The following is a 16657-nucleotide window of genomic DNA, read 5'->3' on the forward strand; positions in this document are numbered from 1 at the left end:
TATTTAGGTCCATTGTTCTGTTGTAGGACTTACAAATGATGGAGATTTCAGGTAGGCTGTGGAGATGAGACTGGAGGGAAGGACTGATTGCTCATTTCTGAGTGAGCGGGGGATGAGGTTATGAAAATGTTTTAAAATCAAGATTTCTTTTGTGTTCTAGTGCCTACTGAAAGATGGATGATGATGACTTTGGAGGATTTGAGGTATGTTATTTGGATTGCTTTGCTTTGAAATTTAACTATTTTCAACTATTTTATGGACTTTCGTAAAATATGTAACAATTTCTTTTTGTTTCCAGGCAGCAGAGAGTTATGAGTTTGGAAATGGTGAAAAGCAGACCACATCTCCTGCTATTGCTTGGGCAGCATTTCCTACAGGTATTGACAGAATCACTGTAAAAAATCTTAATATTTTATTGCTGTCCTTAGTATTCACTGTAACAGTTAGTGCTTAGAAGGGTGTGTACAATAAAACAATACACAATAAAAGACTAGCCAGAGGTCAAAACTTGGGAAGCTCTACTTCTCAAAGTTAAACTTTATTGAGGAATGAAAGAGAAATTCAGTTTATACAGTTGAAAAGGAATGGAGCTTCATCATTCAAAGGATATTCTTTACTTTTGAGTGTGGAAGATCTGTTGCAAATTGTGGGAAAACAGAAAAAGTAGACTGTGAAGAAGTCTTCTACTTCTTTTGAGGAAAAGGGGAGGGATGAGAATGATCTTTTTTTACTTAAGCCATTTATAAAGTTGAAAATTATATTACGTATTATTTATCTCAAGCAGAAGCAGAAACATTAGGGAACTATTTTATTAATTTATATAAAGGCCTGGTGCCTGTCTGGATTTTAAGAAATTGATAGAAGTGTATTGATAAATATATATTGTCAGTAGAACTAAAAGATTATGGAGGTGTTTTGTTGTGGTCTAGATTTCACTCTTTTCACAAAAAGAAACATCGCTTTTGCAGCATCAGAGGGAAAAAGAAAAAACAACAGCAACCCATATTGTATTGTTAAGCAGAAAAAATTATGTAAAATAAGGCAGGTTTTTTTCTCCATATGATCTCTCTATAAATCGTGTTCTTAAAATGTTTTTATTAATTTATTTCTGGCTTTCATCTGTTACAGAATAATTAGTTTTATTTGTCATCGAAACAGAGGAAAACAAATACTAAGGAAACTAGATTTTTCCAAATAACTTTATTATTCATCTTGTCATTTTGACTGATATCCAAAATTACTGCTTAAATTCAGTAGTATGTCTGAATGTGTTTAATAAATTAAATCCAGTATAGCTGTGCAGTGTCTGTCAGTGAAGTGCAATTAAAATCCTGTAAGGTGTGTAGTATTGAAATTATTTGTACATAACAGAGAAGTTTTTCGTATGATTTTAAGTGACACAGAAGTCCTAGGGTAGGTTATACCAAGGTATTTTAAGTATTTCAAAATCAAAAGTAAACTCCTGTATTCTGAATATTTTATTACTGTAAAATCTTTACATGACTTTTTCATGCAAATGTTGCTGTGAATAAATTAGTTTATTGCAATAGGCAAGATTTTGATAGTTTTGGTCAAGTGCTTCTTAGGCATTGACTGGTAAATTGATATTTTTAGTGGCAGAAATAACTGAATTTTCTGCCCAAAGTCATCTACATGTAAGAGGCTCTTTTTTTTACCCTAGAAATTACTCTGTAAGGCTTGCTGAAAAATTCAAATATATTGTGGTGCTGTTGAGGTGATCTTGATAAATTTGGGGGGTGATACCATTATCTACACCCATGATTTGATGAACTTTGCAGAGGAGGAGTTACTCATCTCATAAATTTCCTACGTATCTGATGTTTGTAAGTTATAAAACAAAACACTGAAGCCTGTGGCCATATTTTACAGTGTGCAGACAGAATTCAGAAATTATTTCTAAGGCCTCAATGGTGATTTTAGTGCAATTTTGCCCTTGAAATTGATCTTGGGCTTCTTATTATCTTTCTGATAGTATGGGCCACATGGCCTTAGATTTAAAATGTTAGGATGGTAGATGTAATTACTTTTCTTCTAGAAGAGTTTGCCTTTGGAAGAATAAAATGTGGGGAAGAACTTTGTGCTGTGAGTTATCAGAAATCATCTTGAGGGTACAATGGAGTGGTTTTTCCCCACTGCGAACACAAATCCAGTCTTAAACTTTCTACCTGAATGTTACTTGTAATTGAAAATGTTCAGGGATACAGCTTTCAGTGTATACAGTATAATTTAAAGTGTGCTTGAATTTTAATATCAAGACAAGGGGAGTTGAGGAAGGAAATTTAATTTTTTTTGGGGGGGGAGGTGGGGAGGGTAATTTTAACAGCTGAAACCTACATGAAGGGGAAATGTGCTACAAGTAGTTTGCAACATTCTACAAGAATATGTCAAATTATGATTATACAGTCTTTTGCTCAGAGCCCTACTGACATATCACTTTTAATTGCTGGATAGAGGTAACATCCAATTAGAAAATATTACCCATGTGGTACATTTGTTATTCAGTGTCCTCATGCTGAAAATCAGTACGAAGGATAAGGCTCAATGGAATGTTGATTTAACAGTTCACGTTCATCTACTTGGTTTTGTTTTCAGAATTTCTGATCCCCCAGGGATTTTAATAATTGTTTGAGCTTCATTACTATAGCATAGAGACATAGAATTTTCCTTGCATTAGCAAGATTGCAGGCTGTCCCTGATCTCTGCTTCTCTTAGCAAAGTGCATGGTTCTGGCAGTTCTTACATACAAACCTATGATAGAATATTCTTAATATTGGGAAGCCAGGGCTTCAGAAATTAGTAGATACTTTTTAAGTACAGTTCTGGCAATAAATTGCATCTGCATCTCATTTCAGCCTTCTTGGTCTTAGGACTTTTGGTGTACCTGTAATTGAGTGCCTGCTTCTTTTCTTTATGGTGCTGGAGCTCTGATCAATGAACAGTAAATTTATTTGGAAATTCATCAAGACTATCAGACTTAGCCTGTTAGAGTCAGGTCAGGTAGTTCTATCAGAGGCAAGTTTTTGTTTCATGGGTTGTGAAACTGTTCCATTGTGGTAACTAAAGCATAGTAAGCAGGAATGATTTAGGGGTTCTCTTTTTAAGCGAATTTTGAGCTGAACTAAAATGCAATTTCACCAGTATATACACAAGAGGAATGAATTAAGAGAGCTTGAATTACAGACATAGCATGTGTAATTCTAGGAATGTCTAATTTATGAATCTTTAACATTGCTGAAAAGTGAAAAGAAGGTTTTGCAAAAAAGATGTTTGAATGATACCTTGGATAGTTGCCACCTTTTCTTGTCTTCTGCAAGGTCATGTGTTTAGCTGAAAAATTTAAACCACAATGTTCAGAAGTGCTCACCAGTTGTTGCTCCTCATTTCCTAGGTTTCATTTTGACAACTTCAGAAGTGGGGATTTTGTTTCTGGTTTGGGGTTTTTTTTTCCCCTTCAAGATGCTAAGCATTTATTACTGTAATTAGAAAAACTGAAAGCTCCACCTGATTGTAGAAGATTCCATGTAAAACTCTACTACTTGAAAAATGGAGTTTTATTTCTAGGATTGGACACCCCAAAATAAGTGAATACCTAAAGCTCTAATCTCAGTGAGTCTACATGAGTCTCACATTCCTCCTATGTGCCCAGTCTCAGTGGCTGCTTTTACTTTTGTGATAAATGATTTATGTGTGAGCTGTGCCTGTGCTATGGCGATGCTCACCAGAGGCTGAACACTCACATCACAAGGATCATGTTCAGTTTTTCCATTTGAGTTGACAGTTTTAGTAAGAGAGCCACTTGTCTGCTCAGTCAGAAATTGCCTGGTACATTATTTTAGCTGGTTTTCCGTCAGGTGGAAATTGATTTAAAGTGAGACTCAGGGTATTAAGGGATAGTATAAAGCAGAGACTTTAATGTTTGTTTAGATGCAAAAAGATCATCTTCTATAGATGCAAAAAGATCATCATCTATGTCACTTCACTGCTGCTCGAACTGACAGAGTAGGTAATTGTTAGAGGAAGCTGCCTTTGAAAGCAGACATTTGGAATGGGAGTTTTATGTTAAGGTGCATAAAAGAAAGCCAAAAAAGTCCCATTTCCGGTTCTGGAGAAGAGTTAACTGTTAAAATGCAGTTACCCAAACTGGTTGCTGTTCTGTTTGTACTCTCCTCTAGGCTTTTCAGACAAGTTTCCATTTTCTGCTGAGCTATGATTTTTTTTTTTTTTCTATATTTTTGTCCACATCCGAATCTACTATCACTGCAATTATCCTACTGATATTTTTCTGCCTCATGGTCTATTTTCTGTCTTCTTTTTGTTCAATGAGGTTTGCATGTTCCTCTATGTTATACCTGAATCCTAGAACTGAGAGCTGAAGAAGATGGGACAGAGAGTGCCTGGATTCAAGGATTAGTGTGTCCTTTTGAATGCCTTGAGGCCAGTTGTACACACTGGTTTGTGCTGAGTACTTGTGCAGTATTAAACAGTGATACCCAGAGGCTGAGCCTTGCTCCAGGCTAGTGGCATCTTTTACATGTTGCCAGAGTTGTAGTAATGATGTGAGCTGCTTTTTCTGAAACAACTGGATGTGCTTTTTTTGCCTATTGCAAAGACACACCTGGAGCTGACTGTGTCAAAGCTTGAAGGACTTTGCTGTTCAATTAAAAATGTATGCAATACTTCCTCTTTTCCTTTATTTTTATTTAGTTTGTTTAGTTTATGTCTTTTTTAAAAACAAGATTTTCTGTTGTGCCAGGTTGGTAGTGCTGATCCACTGTTCAGGGCTTTTATGGCATAACTGGAATTTGGTATGGAAGCGCTCTCAGTCTGGTGTTAATTCCACTTAAGTTTTATTAGCTAGACAGTTAATTTATTTTGTTGTCTTTTTATCTCTTATAAAATATAAAGCTGCTTTATTACATGTGTTGGCAAACTGTTTGTATGTGGCTTCTAAGACAGCTGTGGATTTTTTTAACTTAAAAATGTATAAAACTTGGGAAATTACAAGTAAAGTTTTCCAGTTGACTGAAACTGATTAAAGATCTTGCTGAAGCTGAGAGGTTTCGTGAATCAAAAGAGACAGAGTTGAAAGTGATAGTTTTGAGAGCTGTTGTCTTGTAAAACCTCTGTGTAAGTTAAGTGTCTCAATTTATTGTGGCTACAATTTTGAATGTCCCCCAGTTGATACTACTGAAAAACAGGCACTTTGTGTGGAATTACTCTTCATTGCAATTGGATTGTAAGAGATGCATAACCTTACATTAGTGTGACTAGACTTGTGATGGGTTTTGCTAGGCATGGACTCCAGAAACAGAATTAATTTTTGGATGGTTCTTCATATTGTGTGTGTTTTCTGTTTCTAGTACCTGAAGTCCATAGATCTCCTGATGTTCTCCTGGAGCACTCTGTGCCTTCTTCCTGCCTGCTTCCTTCTGACCCCTTCATTTTATCAAGTGATAATGTGGCAGCAGCTATTCAAACAGGCAAGAGTGGGATAAATCCAGCTGTTCTTGAAGAACAGGTAAACCACAATTTTTGAGCTTCAGTGTGGGAACTCAATGTATTAAAATATCAGTGTTGCATCTTTTCCGTGCACATTTAAGTTGAAATGCTTTTTAAGGGCAAAAGGTCCTTGGATTTATGTGATGCAGACTTCGAAGTAAAATGATTTTTAAAAGTGTTTATGAAACCTAGAACTGATAGAAACCATACTGCTTTGATATGAACTGCAAGAGAGATAAGTGCATTAAAGTTATTAAAAGTTAAAGGCATGCTGATGGTGCTGGGCATCCATGAAGAAAACATCAGCATGTAGGAAACATCAGCAGGAAGGTTCTCTCAAAAAAAATCGGTTACTGTTAAGGCTGTAAAGATTACAGATGTATTTATATGTCATTCTCCTAAGTTTTCTCACGTGGTTTTAGGACTAGGTTTTTAGGATTTTCAAAGATGGGGCTCGGAGCAATCTGGTCTAGTGAAATGTTCATGCCAGGGCATTGGAACGAGATGATCTTCAAGGTCCCTTCCAACCAAAACGATTCTGTGATTAGAGAATTAACATTTAATCTTTACATAATTATAATCAAATTAATTTTAGGGGGATTATATTTTATTTTGCTTTATTTTTTCCCCCATTACTTTTAAAGTTGGGGGGAGGTTGTTGTTGTTTTTGTTTGTTTTGTTGGTTTGTTGTTGTTTTGGTCTTCTGGGTTTTGTTTTTTGGTTTTTTGTGGTCTAACACAGTTGTAGTTGTGGGATCTTAATCTCTCCCTGTGGCTGCAGTGCTGCTGAGAACTGATCTTTGTTTCTTTCTGGGGTGTGAAAATGTTTACTTTTTAGCTAAACTACTAGGTGAGAAAGGAAGGGAAAAGTCTTTCTGCCTTGAGGTTATCACAAGAATTTTGTCAGAATCACAAGAGCTGCTGCAGATGAGACTTCAATAGGTCTACCCTTCCAGGTTTTTTATTGCCATTAATTGCAGTGGCCCCCATTTGAGCATGCAAATTCATTGTAAACTTCCTTGTTTCAGGATGTGGAGTAGTATATATTTGAATTAGAAAATGCTGTTGCCTCACTTGGAACCAATCAATGTTTTGGGCTAATTGTCAACCCTCCTGTTTTCAGCACTTCCTTGGTTTCTTACTCTTCAGGTAGACTCATCAAGTCTTAAGGCTGCTCCTGGTGAAAGCTGAATTTCACAATCAAGTCATATTTTCATTTTCTGATCATTTGAAAGCATTTCTTTAGAGCTATTTAAACAACATGCACAAAATACGGGTTTTACTTTAGCTGAATCTTATTTTTTTCCTTTGTGGAGCATCTGTATATTCACACTTCCAGAAGGACTGTGGCACCAATTGTGAATTAATTAATTAGTTACTGTTTTATGTTTGTTCCCAGGCTTATGTTCTGGGGAAAGCCTATAAAAAGTGGAGATGTGCCCAGATGCAAATGATATCAAAGAAATTATTAACTCTGAAAGTTGTGGAGTTGGTTTTTTTGAAAGGAAGGAGTTTTTGTTTTCCTTTATTGACTGATGCCAGACAGGGTAATTTTCTATGTTGAAGGCTCTTCATCTGGCTCTATGACGAAGTTTTGATAAGTAAATTTCTTTTACTGGCAGGATGATCAGAAAGTGATTTTCTTCAGCCACCACAGATCCTGCCTTTTTTAATTTTGGCTAACGGTGAATAACCTTCAACCTTTCTTGTTTGAGCTAGTCCAGCAATTTTAGCTTTTGTGTTCTCTGGAAAGGGCGCTTGGGTTATTCCAGAACACTAAGGCTTAGGGGTATTTTTTAAAACTATAAAGTCATTTAGTTGGGTAATCTTACAGAAAAGTAAGAAATACACTTTGTTACTTCAGACTAACTGTGTGTGTAAATTCTAGTTGTAGTCCATGTTTCGGTTTTTCTCATCTTGTTCTGGTCAGCTACGGGCAGAACCATCGTTCCATAAACTCTGTAATGCAGGAAATAGTACAAATTAAAGTACTTTATTAGCAAGTTCTGCTGAAGGGAGTTGAGAGCAGGTCCTTTAACGTTATTTTGAAATGGAGATGACTTTGCACTTAGGAGTAAACTAAAGGAAAGTGGTGGACATAAAACTAAAATAAAATATTCTTACACCTATTAGAGGGAGATGTTAGGAGAACTGTATTCTTTTATAATTCTGTGTCCAGAGCCTCTTGAGGTTTCAAGTAAAAAAACCCTTCACTATTACAGGTTCCATACTCACAGTTTTTGGTGGTGCCAGACTCTGACATTGAGTAGTACCCAGAAATGGAACTGGCACATATGGCTTCTCTTTGCTTCTTACAGGAGAATTTGGAGCACAAACTGCAGTTTTCTTTCTGAGTGTTTTGTTTACTGTATCTTATATATTCATGTACAGTCAAGATCTCAGCTGGTTTTGTTCATTACTTTATTTGAATCCTTTGAGAGATACTTATTTATTGGAAAGTCAATGCATTATCGTATGAGTGTATGTTTGGAGTAAAAGGTGCTAGGGGTGTGGATTAGGTCAGATCAGTCAAACCTTTCTTTAATGAAGACATTGAGATATTCCTTTCACCACCCAGATCTCAAGCATGCTTGGCTTTCAGATTGTTCAAAAAGTGGCAGCTGAATTAATTTAGCAGCTTTTTCCTTGGAGTTCTTTTGCTGCAAAATGAACAAGATTTTGTCCCCTCCTTTATTTTTTTTAAGATGGGAGAAATAAAGCTTTGAATTTTGTTAATTATACCCCAAAATTTTTTAAAGATCACCTCATTTATTTGTGTTCTTTTCTGAAAGCATAGACTTATTATCAGGGTCTTGCCTGTTTTCTGTACTTCGACAGTTTACTGAAATAGCAGTAACTAAATGTTGTAGAAATGTCTGAATTACTTTTATTCTCTTAGTCTAGCCTAAGGATGAGATACTTATTTTAGCACAAAGCCTTCGTATTCCTTTTCTGTGACCACTGTTTGCCGTGTGTGTTGGATGAAAACATGGAATGACTAATCCAAGGAGAATTTGTTTCCCTGATGCATTGAGAGAGATGATTCAGTTCCACTTCTCTCCTATGAATTAGGCTCAAGCAGATATTCCAGTTGCCTCTTCAAATGTAATTGAAGACAAGACTTTAGCTGATGCTGAGACAAAGAGAGCAAATGAACCCAAGAGCTGCCTTCAACAAGCTGTTGCAAACCTCGAAATCAAGCTTTGCAGTGCTGAAGAAGAAAAATTTAAAATCAAAAAGGTATGAATAGTTTTTTTGAAGGAAAACATTTGGCATTCATATAGAATTTAAATATAGGTGGAACTGGCAGAGGTTTGGAATACATTTGAAATTCATTTTTTTCATAGAAATTAGCTGAATTCCTGAGAAACTGGCCAAATTTAGAATCATAGAATCATGAAGGTTGGAAAAGACTTCCAAGACCATCAGTTCAACCTGTGACTGATCCCCACCTTGTCACCAGCACAGAACACTGAGTGCCACATCCAGGCATTCCCTTCAGGGGCACATCCAGGGATGGAGACTCCACCACCTCCCTGGGCAGCCCCTTCCAATGCCTGACCACCCTTTGCATGAGGAAATTCTCCCTGATGTCCAACCTGAACCTTCCCTGGCACAGCTTGAGGCCGTTTCCCCTCCTGTCCTGTCCCTTGTTCTCTGGGAGCAGAGCCTGACCCCCACCTGGCTACAAGACATAAGGTCCCCTTGAACCTCTGTTTTTTCCAGGCTGAGCCCCTGCTGCTCTCTCAGCCTCTTCTCATCAGATTTGTGCTCCAAACCCTTCCTCATCTCTATTGCCCTTTTCTGAATGCTCTCCAGAGACTGGCCAGAACTGGGCATACCACTCAACTTAGCCAGAATACTGGTTTTTTATGTCTGATGTCTATTTTGGGCTGAATTTTTCTAAAGTGTCAGGAAAAAAACCCATTTTTTTAGCCTGAGAGGTAAAAAAAAAAAAACCCAAAAAACAACAAAACCCCAACACCAAAAAAACCCCAAGACAAACTTGCTCAGCATGATCCATGTGGCTTTGTTTTGATTTTTTTTTTTGGGGGGTGGGGAAGGAGCTCTGGTAGCTAAATTCTTCATATTCCTTCTGACCTGAGTGTAATAAGAGCACCAAGCAGGGCTGTGCCTGTAGTTACACATCTGAGTTAGCAAAAGGTCACTGAGGCATGGGAGAGTGAGTTTAACTTCTGTTATTCTTAATACTGTTTCTTGGGAGCCCTCAAGTTGTGCTGTGGAAGGAGCAAAGAACTTGTTGGAAGTGAGAATGAGGGTGAATAACTCGAGCCAAGGATAAGGAGGTCTGCAGAGGGCTGGTTTTGCTAAGTGTATGAAGGAAAGGTTGGAAGGGAAGCAGCAATGCAGGCTGGAAGAGGAGACAGGTTGAGAGAGGCTCTGGGTTGGTGTCCCACAGTCTGTTTCTATCTTGACAGTGGAATCTCTCAAACTATTTTTACTGTTTTGTCCAAAGGCAGGGTTGAACTAAGCAAACCTGCTCTTTCTGTCCTCCTCATGACCCTCTCAGTCGTGCCTTTGTTTGAATAGCTGCACAGTGACCTGGCAGGTCGTTTGTTTCTATACTGGCTTCCTGCGTGGCTTGGAGAAATAGTTGTTCTTGAGCAACTGAAAGGGTGCCAGCAGCTATGTACAATAGCAATGGCTGCATTAAGGAAAAATAAAAATCTTTAGCTCTTTGTACAGTGAATAATTTTGAAGTTTATTGTCAGTGGTGTTATTCTCCTTCCTCTCTGTTGGTTCATGTTGGGCAGGCTTCCAGAGTGGCTCTCATTGAGACCCCAGAATATTTTAAGGTTTTATTCATTTTGGAGATGTAGACAGAGATCATTGTATACATGCATATGTCTTATAGGATTCCTGCCTTCTCAGTGAAAACATTGGCTAACAGTACATTTAATATGCTGCTTTTCAAGTGCAGAAATGCAGAGCAAGATATTAAAAATATGGAAATAATTGGAATAGAATAGAACAGTTCCAGTTGGAAGGGACCTGTAACAACAGGTCCAGCTGCCTGAACCCTTCAGGATTCAGGAGAAGTTAGAGGATGTTATTAAGTGCACCTTGGCCACTTCACATAGGTCATTCCTTATACATGGGACATGCTTTGGGTTTTAAATACCTCACACTTGAAAATACTGCCTCAATTTAAAGACTGCAGTCAGAGTTTTCTTGCACAACCCTTTATCTCTGTGATAATTAAGGTAGCAAATATCACAGTGTTCAGAAATTAGATTAGTTCGAATAATTGACCGAATTTGTACTTCCGCAATTCGCCAATGTTTGTAATTTCATGGTTGGTTTTTTTTTTTTCAAACTTTATAGGAATTGGAATATTTGCTGGAAAAACATAGTGTGCTAGAAATGGATTTCTTGAAGGAAAAAAAAGAAAAAGTGCTTCCACATCAAGATCATTACAAGACACTCCAGGTAATTTCTTTCTTGTTCTATCTTTGTTTTTCAGGAGGGTTTTGTATAGAGTGTATTTATGTCCAACAAATATTCTTTTAAGCATCTATGGGCCTGCTCCAAAGCCTTTGAATTTAAAGAATTTCTAAGATTTTTAGATCAGAGCCTGATATTTGATGTCATCAGGAATGTAAGTTTAATATCCCACTTGCCTAACTACATTTTTGTAACTCAGATCACTCTTCCTTGTTAGGATCTATTTCAAAAAACAGATGAAAAGAAAACCACTTAGCACAGTAGTTGTGTTTTAACAGCATGACTTAGTGTGTTCTAGAGTGCTGTGGCCAGTTACTTGTGCTGTCTTACCTAACATCAATATGGAATAATTCATAGTGCATAATAAAAATCTGTACAGTGTAACTAGATGATAGACAGTGGAATTAGAATTGCTTCCATTGTAAAAGTTAACATCATTCATTAAATAAATGTGTAAAGTTTCACATCCCAGAGACAATTTTCATTGAAGTTTTTGGTCATCTTCTAGTGTTAGAGCACAGCAAACTGTATTTCAGCATTTCAGAAATTTGTGTCTGTAACTCAGCTTCACTTAATTTTTTTGCTGCTGTGGATGATCTTTAATAGCTATTGTATTGTTTCCCATTTGTGCTTAATGGTTGCTGTAATAATTTGTTTTGAATTCCTGACAGCAGTACATTCTGGAATTTACAGTAATACAATTATCTAATACTGCTTTTTCGTTTTTGTGTGTAACACTTTACTCAGTGAAATAAATGTTTGCTTAACCATGATATACAAGGAAGTTTAACTTAAAACCCTCCTGATTTATGGAGTCCCATAGTGATTAAAGTTATTGGTTGTCCTAAACAATAGAATGGGTGGCTTTTATGTTGTTAATACTTTCACAGTGTTCTTCAAGCAGAAGCATTTGAATAGTGGAAATGCTACTGAGGTTTGCAAGTACCAGTCTGTATCAAAGCTCTTTGATTCAGGTACTTCAGTTTTCAAAAATGACAATAAAAGGGTCATAACCTTTAACTTACTTTGTAGAAATGCTCATGTGCTTCCTCTTGTTCTCTTCTGGGTACAGCCAGAATCCAACCAGAGAGGGAAAGTGATCCATGCTTCTAAGAGCTGCCTGTTAAAATTAACTTTCATGAGACTTGAATTGTGGATGCCTTCTGTTACTACAGCTTTTAGTTTCTTTTGTCTTTCTCCTCTGGCTCCTGTAACATGAGGGTCACCACCTGTGGCCACACACTGAGCAGACCTGGCAGCTCCCGAGGACAGATGTCTGTCCCACTGGCTCTGCCTTTTCCAGTAGAAGCAGCTGGTTATTAGTGCTGTTGACCTGCAAAGCTTTAAAGCAGACTGCATTGGTGACTCTGGCGCAGCTTTGGGAACTCTCAGGATAAGGTTTCCAATGGAACCGATGCCGGCTTCCAAAGCTGTAGGTGTGCGTTGACTTAATTCCTTTAAAATGAAATTGCTGTGTTAATGTTTGAGTAAAATGTATAAAACCAATGCCTCAGGAGACTTTTCTAACTGCTTTTTACATGAACATGCATTGTTTCATGCACCTTTATATTTACTAATTAACTGACTTCTGGCACTTGTGACAGGGAGTTCTCAGAAGCTGCTCTAGATATAACAAATCCAGTCACTTAATCAGATTTTTAGCAAGGTGAAGACCATTTTCTTTTCTGGAGAAGTTACTGTGCTTAGTTCTGAGAGAAGATTTCATAAATCTTTGTCAACTAAGTCAGTAATCTATTTTTTTTTTTTTTATATCATTTCCTATTGATTTCTGCCTCATTTAAGGGTGACAGGTATGTTACCACAGTTTTGTTCTCACAAAATTGGATCAATAAAATATGCTTTAGGTTTTTTGATACAGAAAAAAATACTTTGAAAGGCAAAGTAGGAACATAAAGATGTTTTCTCTGAGTTGGGGCTAATGAAGGAAGTCATGTGCTCGACTAGTCACAAACTTTCTTCATCATGGGTGTGAAAAAAGCCTTAAACTGAATTTGGTAGTTCTGAAAATTGAATAATTGAAGGCTAGTGATAATCACAATTCCTCAGCATGGGAGGCAGGGTTCCAAATCTGTTACAGTGTTAATATTTAACCAATGGATGACAACAGTGTTGCCACATTTATACTTGTGTAAAACCAAAAGGTAAAAGATTCTCTGTTTCATCTAAATAAAATCAGCTTTAAAAAAAATCAAGATTGAACAGACTGTGTAGTATTTTTGCATTCTTAACATTGTTTCCATATGTAACTGCAACAACCAGAGACAGTAAAGGGGCAGCAGTGGGTTCATAAATAGAATAAACAAATTGCTATTAGCTAGTATTATAGAGTTGTTTGGATATTTAATGCAATGGTCTCTTTGAGATCATGAATTCATGTAAGCTTATAAAATTAGAGTTATGATTCCCACATTCCTGCTTCGGTGTTTGTAGTATTTAAGAGGCAGAATAATATAGTGTATTTCTAACTTCTTTACTTGCAAATTGGAACTGAGTTAAAATTGCTATGGGAAGTGTAACTTTAGGGGGTTTGACTTGTGTGCAGTGTTGCAGCCATAAAGTTGCAGTCTTAGCCTTATAATTCCTTGTTTATTTTAGACAGAAGAGAAACAGGTGCAAATGTGTCTGATTTTTATATTTTCTTGGTTGGTATGTCAGTCTTGTATTTTTCCCTTTTTTGATCACATCTATTCATCTCAATTAACACTTCAGCTCTTCCTTAGGTGTGAGTTGCTACATATTTTAAAGTCATTTGGGGCTAGTAGGTCATACAAGGTTTTGATGATAATGCAGATTTAGTGGTCACTTTAATCCTGGAAATCTAAAATCTGGTGGTAGCCACATTAAAGTATGTTGTTGAAAAAAGCAAAGGCTGCATTTTAAAACTACCAAATTCCAATTTTTAATACAGTCAGAACCATCAATAGCAAAATGAGCTTTCTTGTTTAGTAGGTGATGTTCTCTCGTTTGCAAATCAGTGAGGGAGCACTTAATTTGAGAAGAGAAAATAATGTGTGGTTTCAGCTGCTCTGAGCAGGAACTTAATTCTTCGGACAGATTGTTTAGCTGATAAGGCTCCTGATGTTTGGTCTATCTACAGACAACTGGTTTTGATGATTCACTAAGAACTGGATCATACTTTTCTCTGCTATTTCTTTGATTTACCACAGTCACATTTGAAGAAATGCTGCATTGCCGCTGGAAAATTCTAGTTGCGGTTATACACGTTTTTTCCCATCATCATCTCTTTCTGGAAGTTAAGCAGGCTGTTTTAGTAAAGATCAATATAGTTGCTGTGGTGTGACCCTTCTTTTTGAAATAAACTCCTTTTTTATCTTTTGACAACTGACTTGTGTTCTTCCAACTTAATAAATCTGTAGTTGCTTTGAAAACACCAACAATTTTTTCTTTTGGAAACCATTTTTTTTGGTTTCACCTTTCTTTAGGGAACATCTTAAAAAAATTTATTGAAAGAGGGACTTTAATATGCTTATTTTATTTAGCAGTATTACTGTTTTTGCGAAGAATCATGATTGGAAATGAATTGGTTAGTAGTGTGACTTCACTTTAAATAACATTTTTGTGTGTAAAAAAGCGGGTCAGATAGGCTCCTTGTTTGAATGGTGTTTAGAAAGGCAGGAGAGAGGAAGATTATCCTGAATAAAACTTTGACAGAACAGTACAGAATGATCCAAAGGAAGTTCACTTGGTCTTGCAGTAACACCTAGCTGGGATTAAAGGTAACAATAACCTAAGTACAATCATTGCTGGTGTTAGATGTTGTTTCATTTATTTCTTTCTGTAGCTGTTGATATTTTGGGGAATTTTTCATTTGAGTACCTGTACAAATGTCACATTTAAATTATACAGCTTCAAATTATGAGGAAAAGGTTTTAAATGCAGTCATATAAAGATAGGAAAAAAAACCTGACATTTTGGGCTACTTTGTTCCCTCTTAACTCTGAGGGATGACTTTATTTTGATTCTGATTAATATTACCTAGTTTTTTGGAGGTTTTTATGTATTAGACCCATATATCACACAAATTCATGTAAACCAGGATGCATATTTGGTTGTGTATGTCTCCTTGTTTTTGAAGATAGTGCTTCCACTTCCTTTTTATGTCAGAGTTTAGTGATGTTCATCCACGCAGGCCTCCTGTTGCCTATGCTCGATTTCCTGCTGGTCCCTATGGACCGTTCTTGAGTTTGGAGTAGATAATCCTTGAGTAAGGACCAGCTCTTTTGGGGCCTTCTCTTTAGGGTTGTGTCCCATGTCCCTGGCAGATCCCAAAGAGGCCAAAGCCATCTTCCCTGAAGTCCAACGTTGTGATCCTTGTTTTTGCCCCTCTCCTGAACTCACCATCTCATGGTCACTGCAGTCAGGGCAGATCTCCACATCCCCAAAGAGTCCTTCTATGTTTCTAAGGCTCAGGTCCTACAGGGTGCCTCATGGATTGTTCCTCAGCTGCCTGTGTTACAGGGGTTGTTATCCGTGTGCCCCAGGAATCTCCTGGATTGCTGCATTGTCCCGCCGGCAAATTCTGGGCGTGGTAACGTCCCTCGTGAGGAATCACATGAGTACCTGTGAATTGAGACTCCCTCTTGTTGTTTGGAGGCGGTCTCACCTGCCTCATCCCACTGGAGACTGTCTGGTGCAGAAATTCCCACTTGGCTGGCCTGCCTGCTAATCCCGACCCTCAAATCCTTCACTGATCCCCTACCCCAAAACAAAGCTCCACACATTCCAGCTCCTCCCTCACACAGGAGTTGACATCCTGTCATCGCCTTCCTGGTCTCTCCTTCCAGGAGAGTGCATTTATGATCGTGGAAAAGGTGTTCTGCAGGAGGTTGGAAACAGGTCTTGGAGGTAGGTGGTTTTTATGGCTGGAGTACTAGAAAATGTATGTTTTCTTACAAAACTAATATATGACTTACATCCTGTTAAACACCATCTTCTAAGAAAATATTTAGGTTGGTTTTAGGTGCAGACATAGAGGAGACAGAATGTTAATAACAAAAAAAATAGGTGTGAAAAAAAAGTTTATGTACTGTACCTGCAAACAAATTTATAAATGAGATTCCAGGAAATTTCACGGGTCACAGCAGGGTTTAAAATTGTGGAACACGGAAAAAAAGGGGAATTTCAGAAAAGACACTTTAACAGATAGCAGTGCATCTTTTTGCTGAACTGCTAAAGGTATTTATGGGTATGGCAACAATCCCTTGCCCACCTCTTTTTCAAGTGAGTGCCAGATACCTCACGTTTATTTATTCACCTTTAATTTTTTTTAATGTTACTCTCTGTACTCTTCTTTCAGACACTCATTTTTATTCAAAGTCTTTATTTATTAATAATTTCAGAGCTGTTTACATTTTGGCCTGTTTCCCCCTCTCCCCCCAGTTTTGATGTCTTCTTTCCTCTAAATTATTTTTCCATCCACGAGGAAAAATAACTTTTTGTTTCTATTATGAAAAGATTCTGCTCTTTTGCCTTATGTTTTCCTTTTAAACTTCGATTTTTCTTTTCTTAATTGTTTTGTTGTCTTGTTTCAGAATTATTAATTGGAGGACCGGATGCAAGACTAAGCATTCTAATTTTGTTTTTAAAATATACTTCTCTTATGCTGTTGTGCTGTTGTTTAACAGCTTTGG

At 37.2% G+C, this 16657-nt stretch overlaps 1 protein-coding gene across 4 annotated transcripts in view; it reads left to right on the forward strand.

The window, feature by feature from the left end:
• CCDC91 (coiled-coil domain containing 91) overlaps nt 1-16657 on the forward strand; it is a 117351-nt gene that overhangs the window by 23751 nt on the left and 76943 nt on the right. For all 4 annotated transcript variants that reach the window (XM_048301330.1, XM_048301328.1, XM_048301329.1 and 1 more), the window contains 5 exons: nt 161-203; nt 299-377; nt 5382-5539; nt 8592-8759; nt 10866-10970. In XM_048301330.1, the coding sequence (XP_048157287.1) occupies nt 174-203; nt 299-377; nt 5382-5539; nt 8592-8759; nt 10866-10970 (540 nt within the window). In that variant the 5' untranslated portion in view covers nt 161-173. The remainder of the gene's footprint in view (nt 1-160; nt 204-298; nt 378-5381; nt 5540-8591; nt 8760-10865; nt 10971-16657) is intronic.

Source organism: Corvus hawaiiensis, chromosome 4 (genome assembly GCF_020740725.1).
Source record: "Corvus hawaiiensis isolate bCorHaw1 chromosome 4, bCorHaw1.pri.cur, whole genome shotgun sequence".
In the NCBI taxonomy this organism is placed as follows: domain Eukaryota; kingdom Metazoa; phylum Chordata; class Aves; order Passeriformes; family Corvidae; genus Corvus; species Corvus hawaiiensis.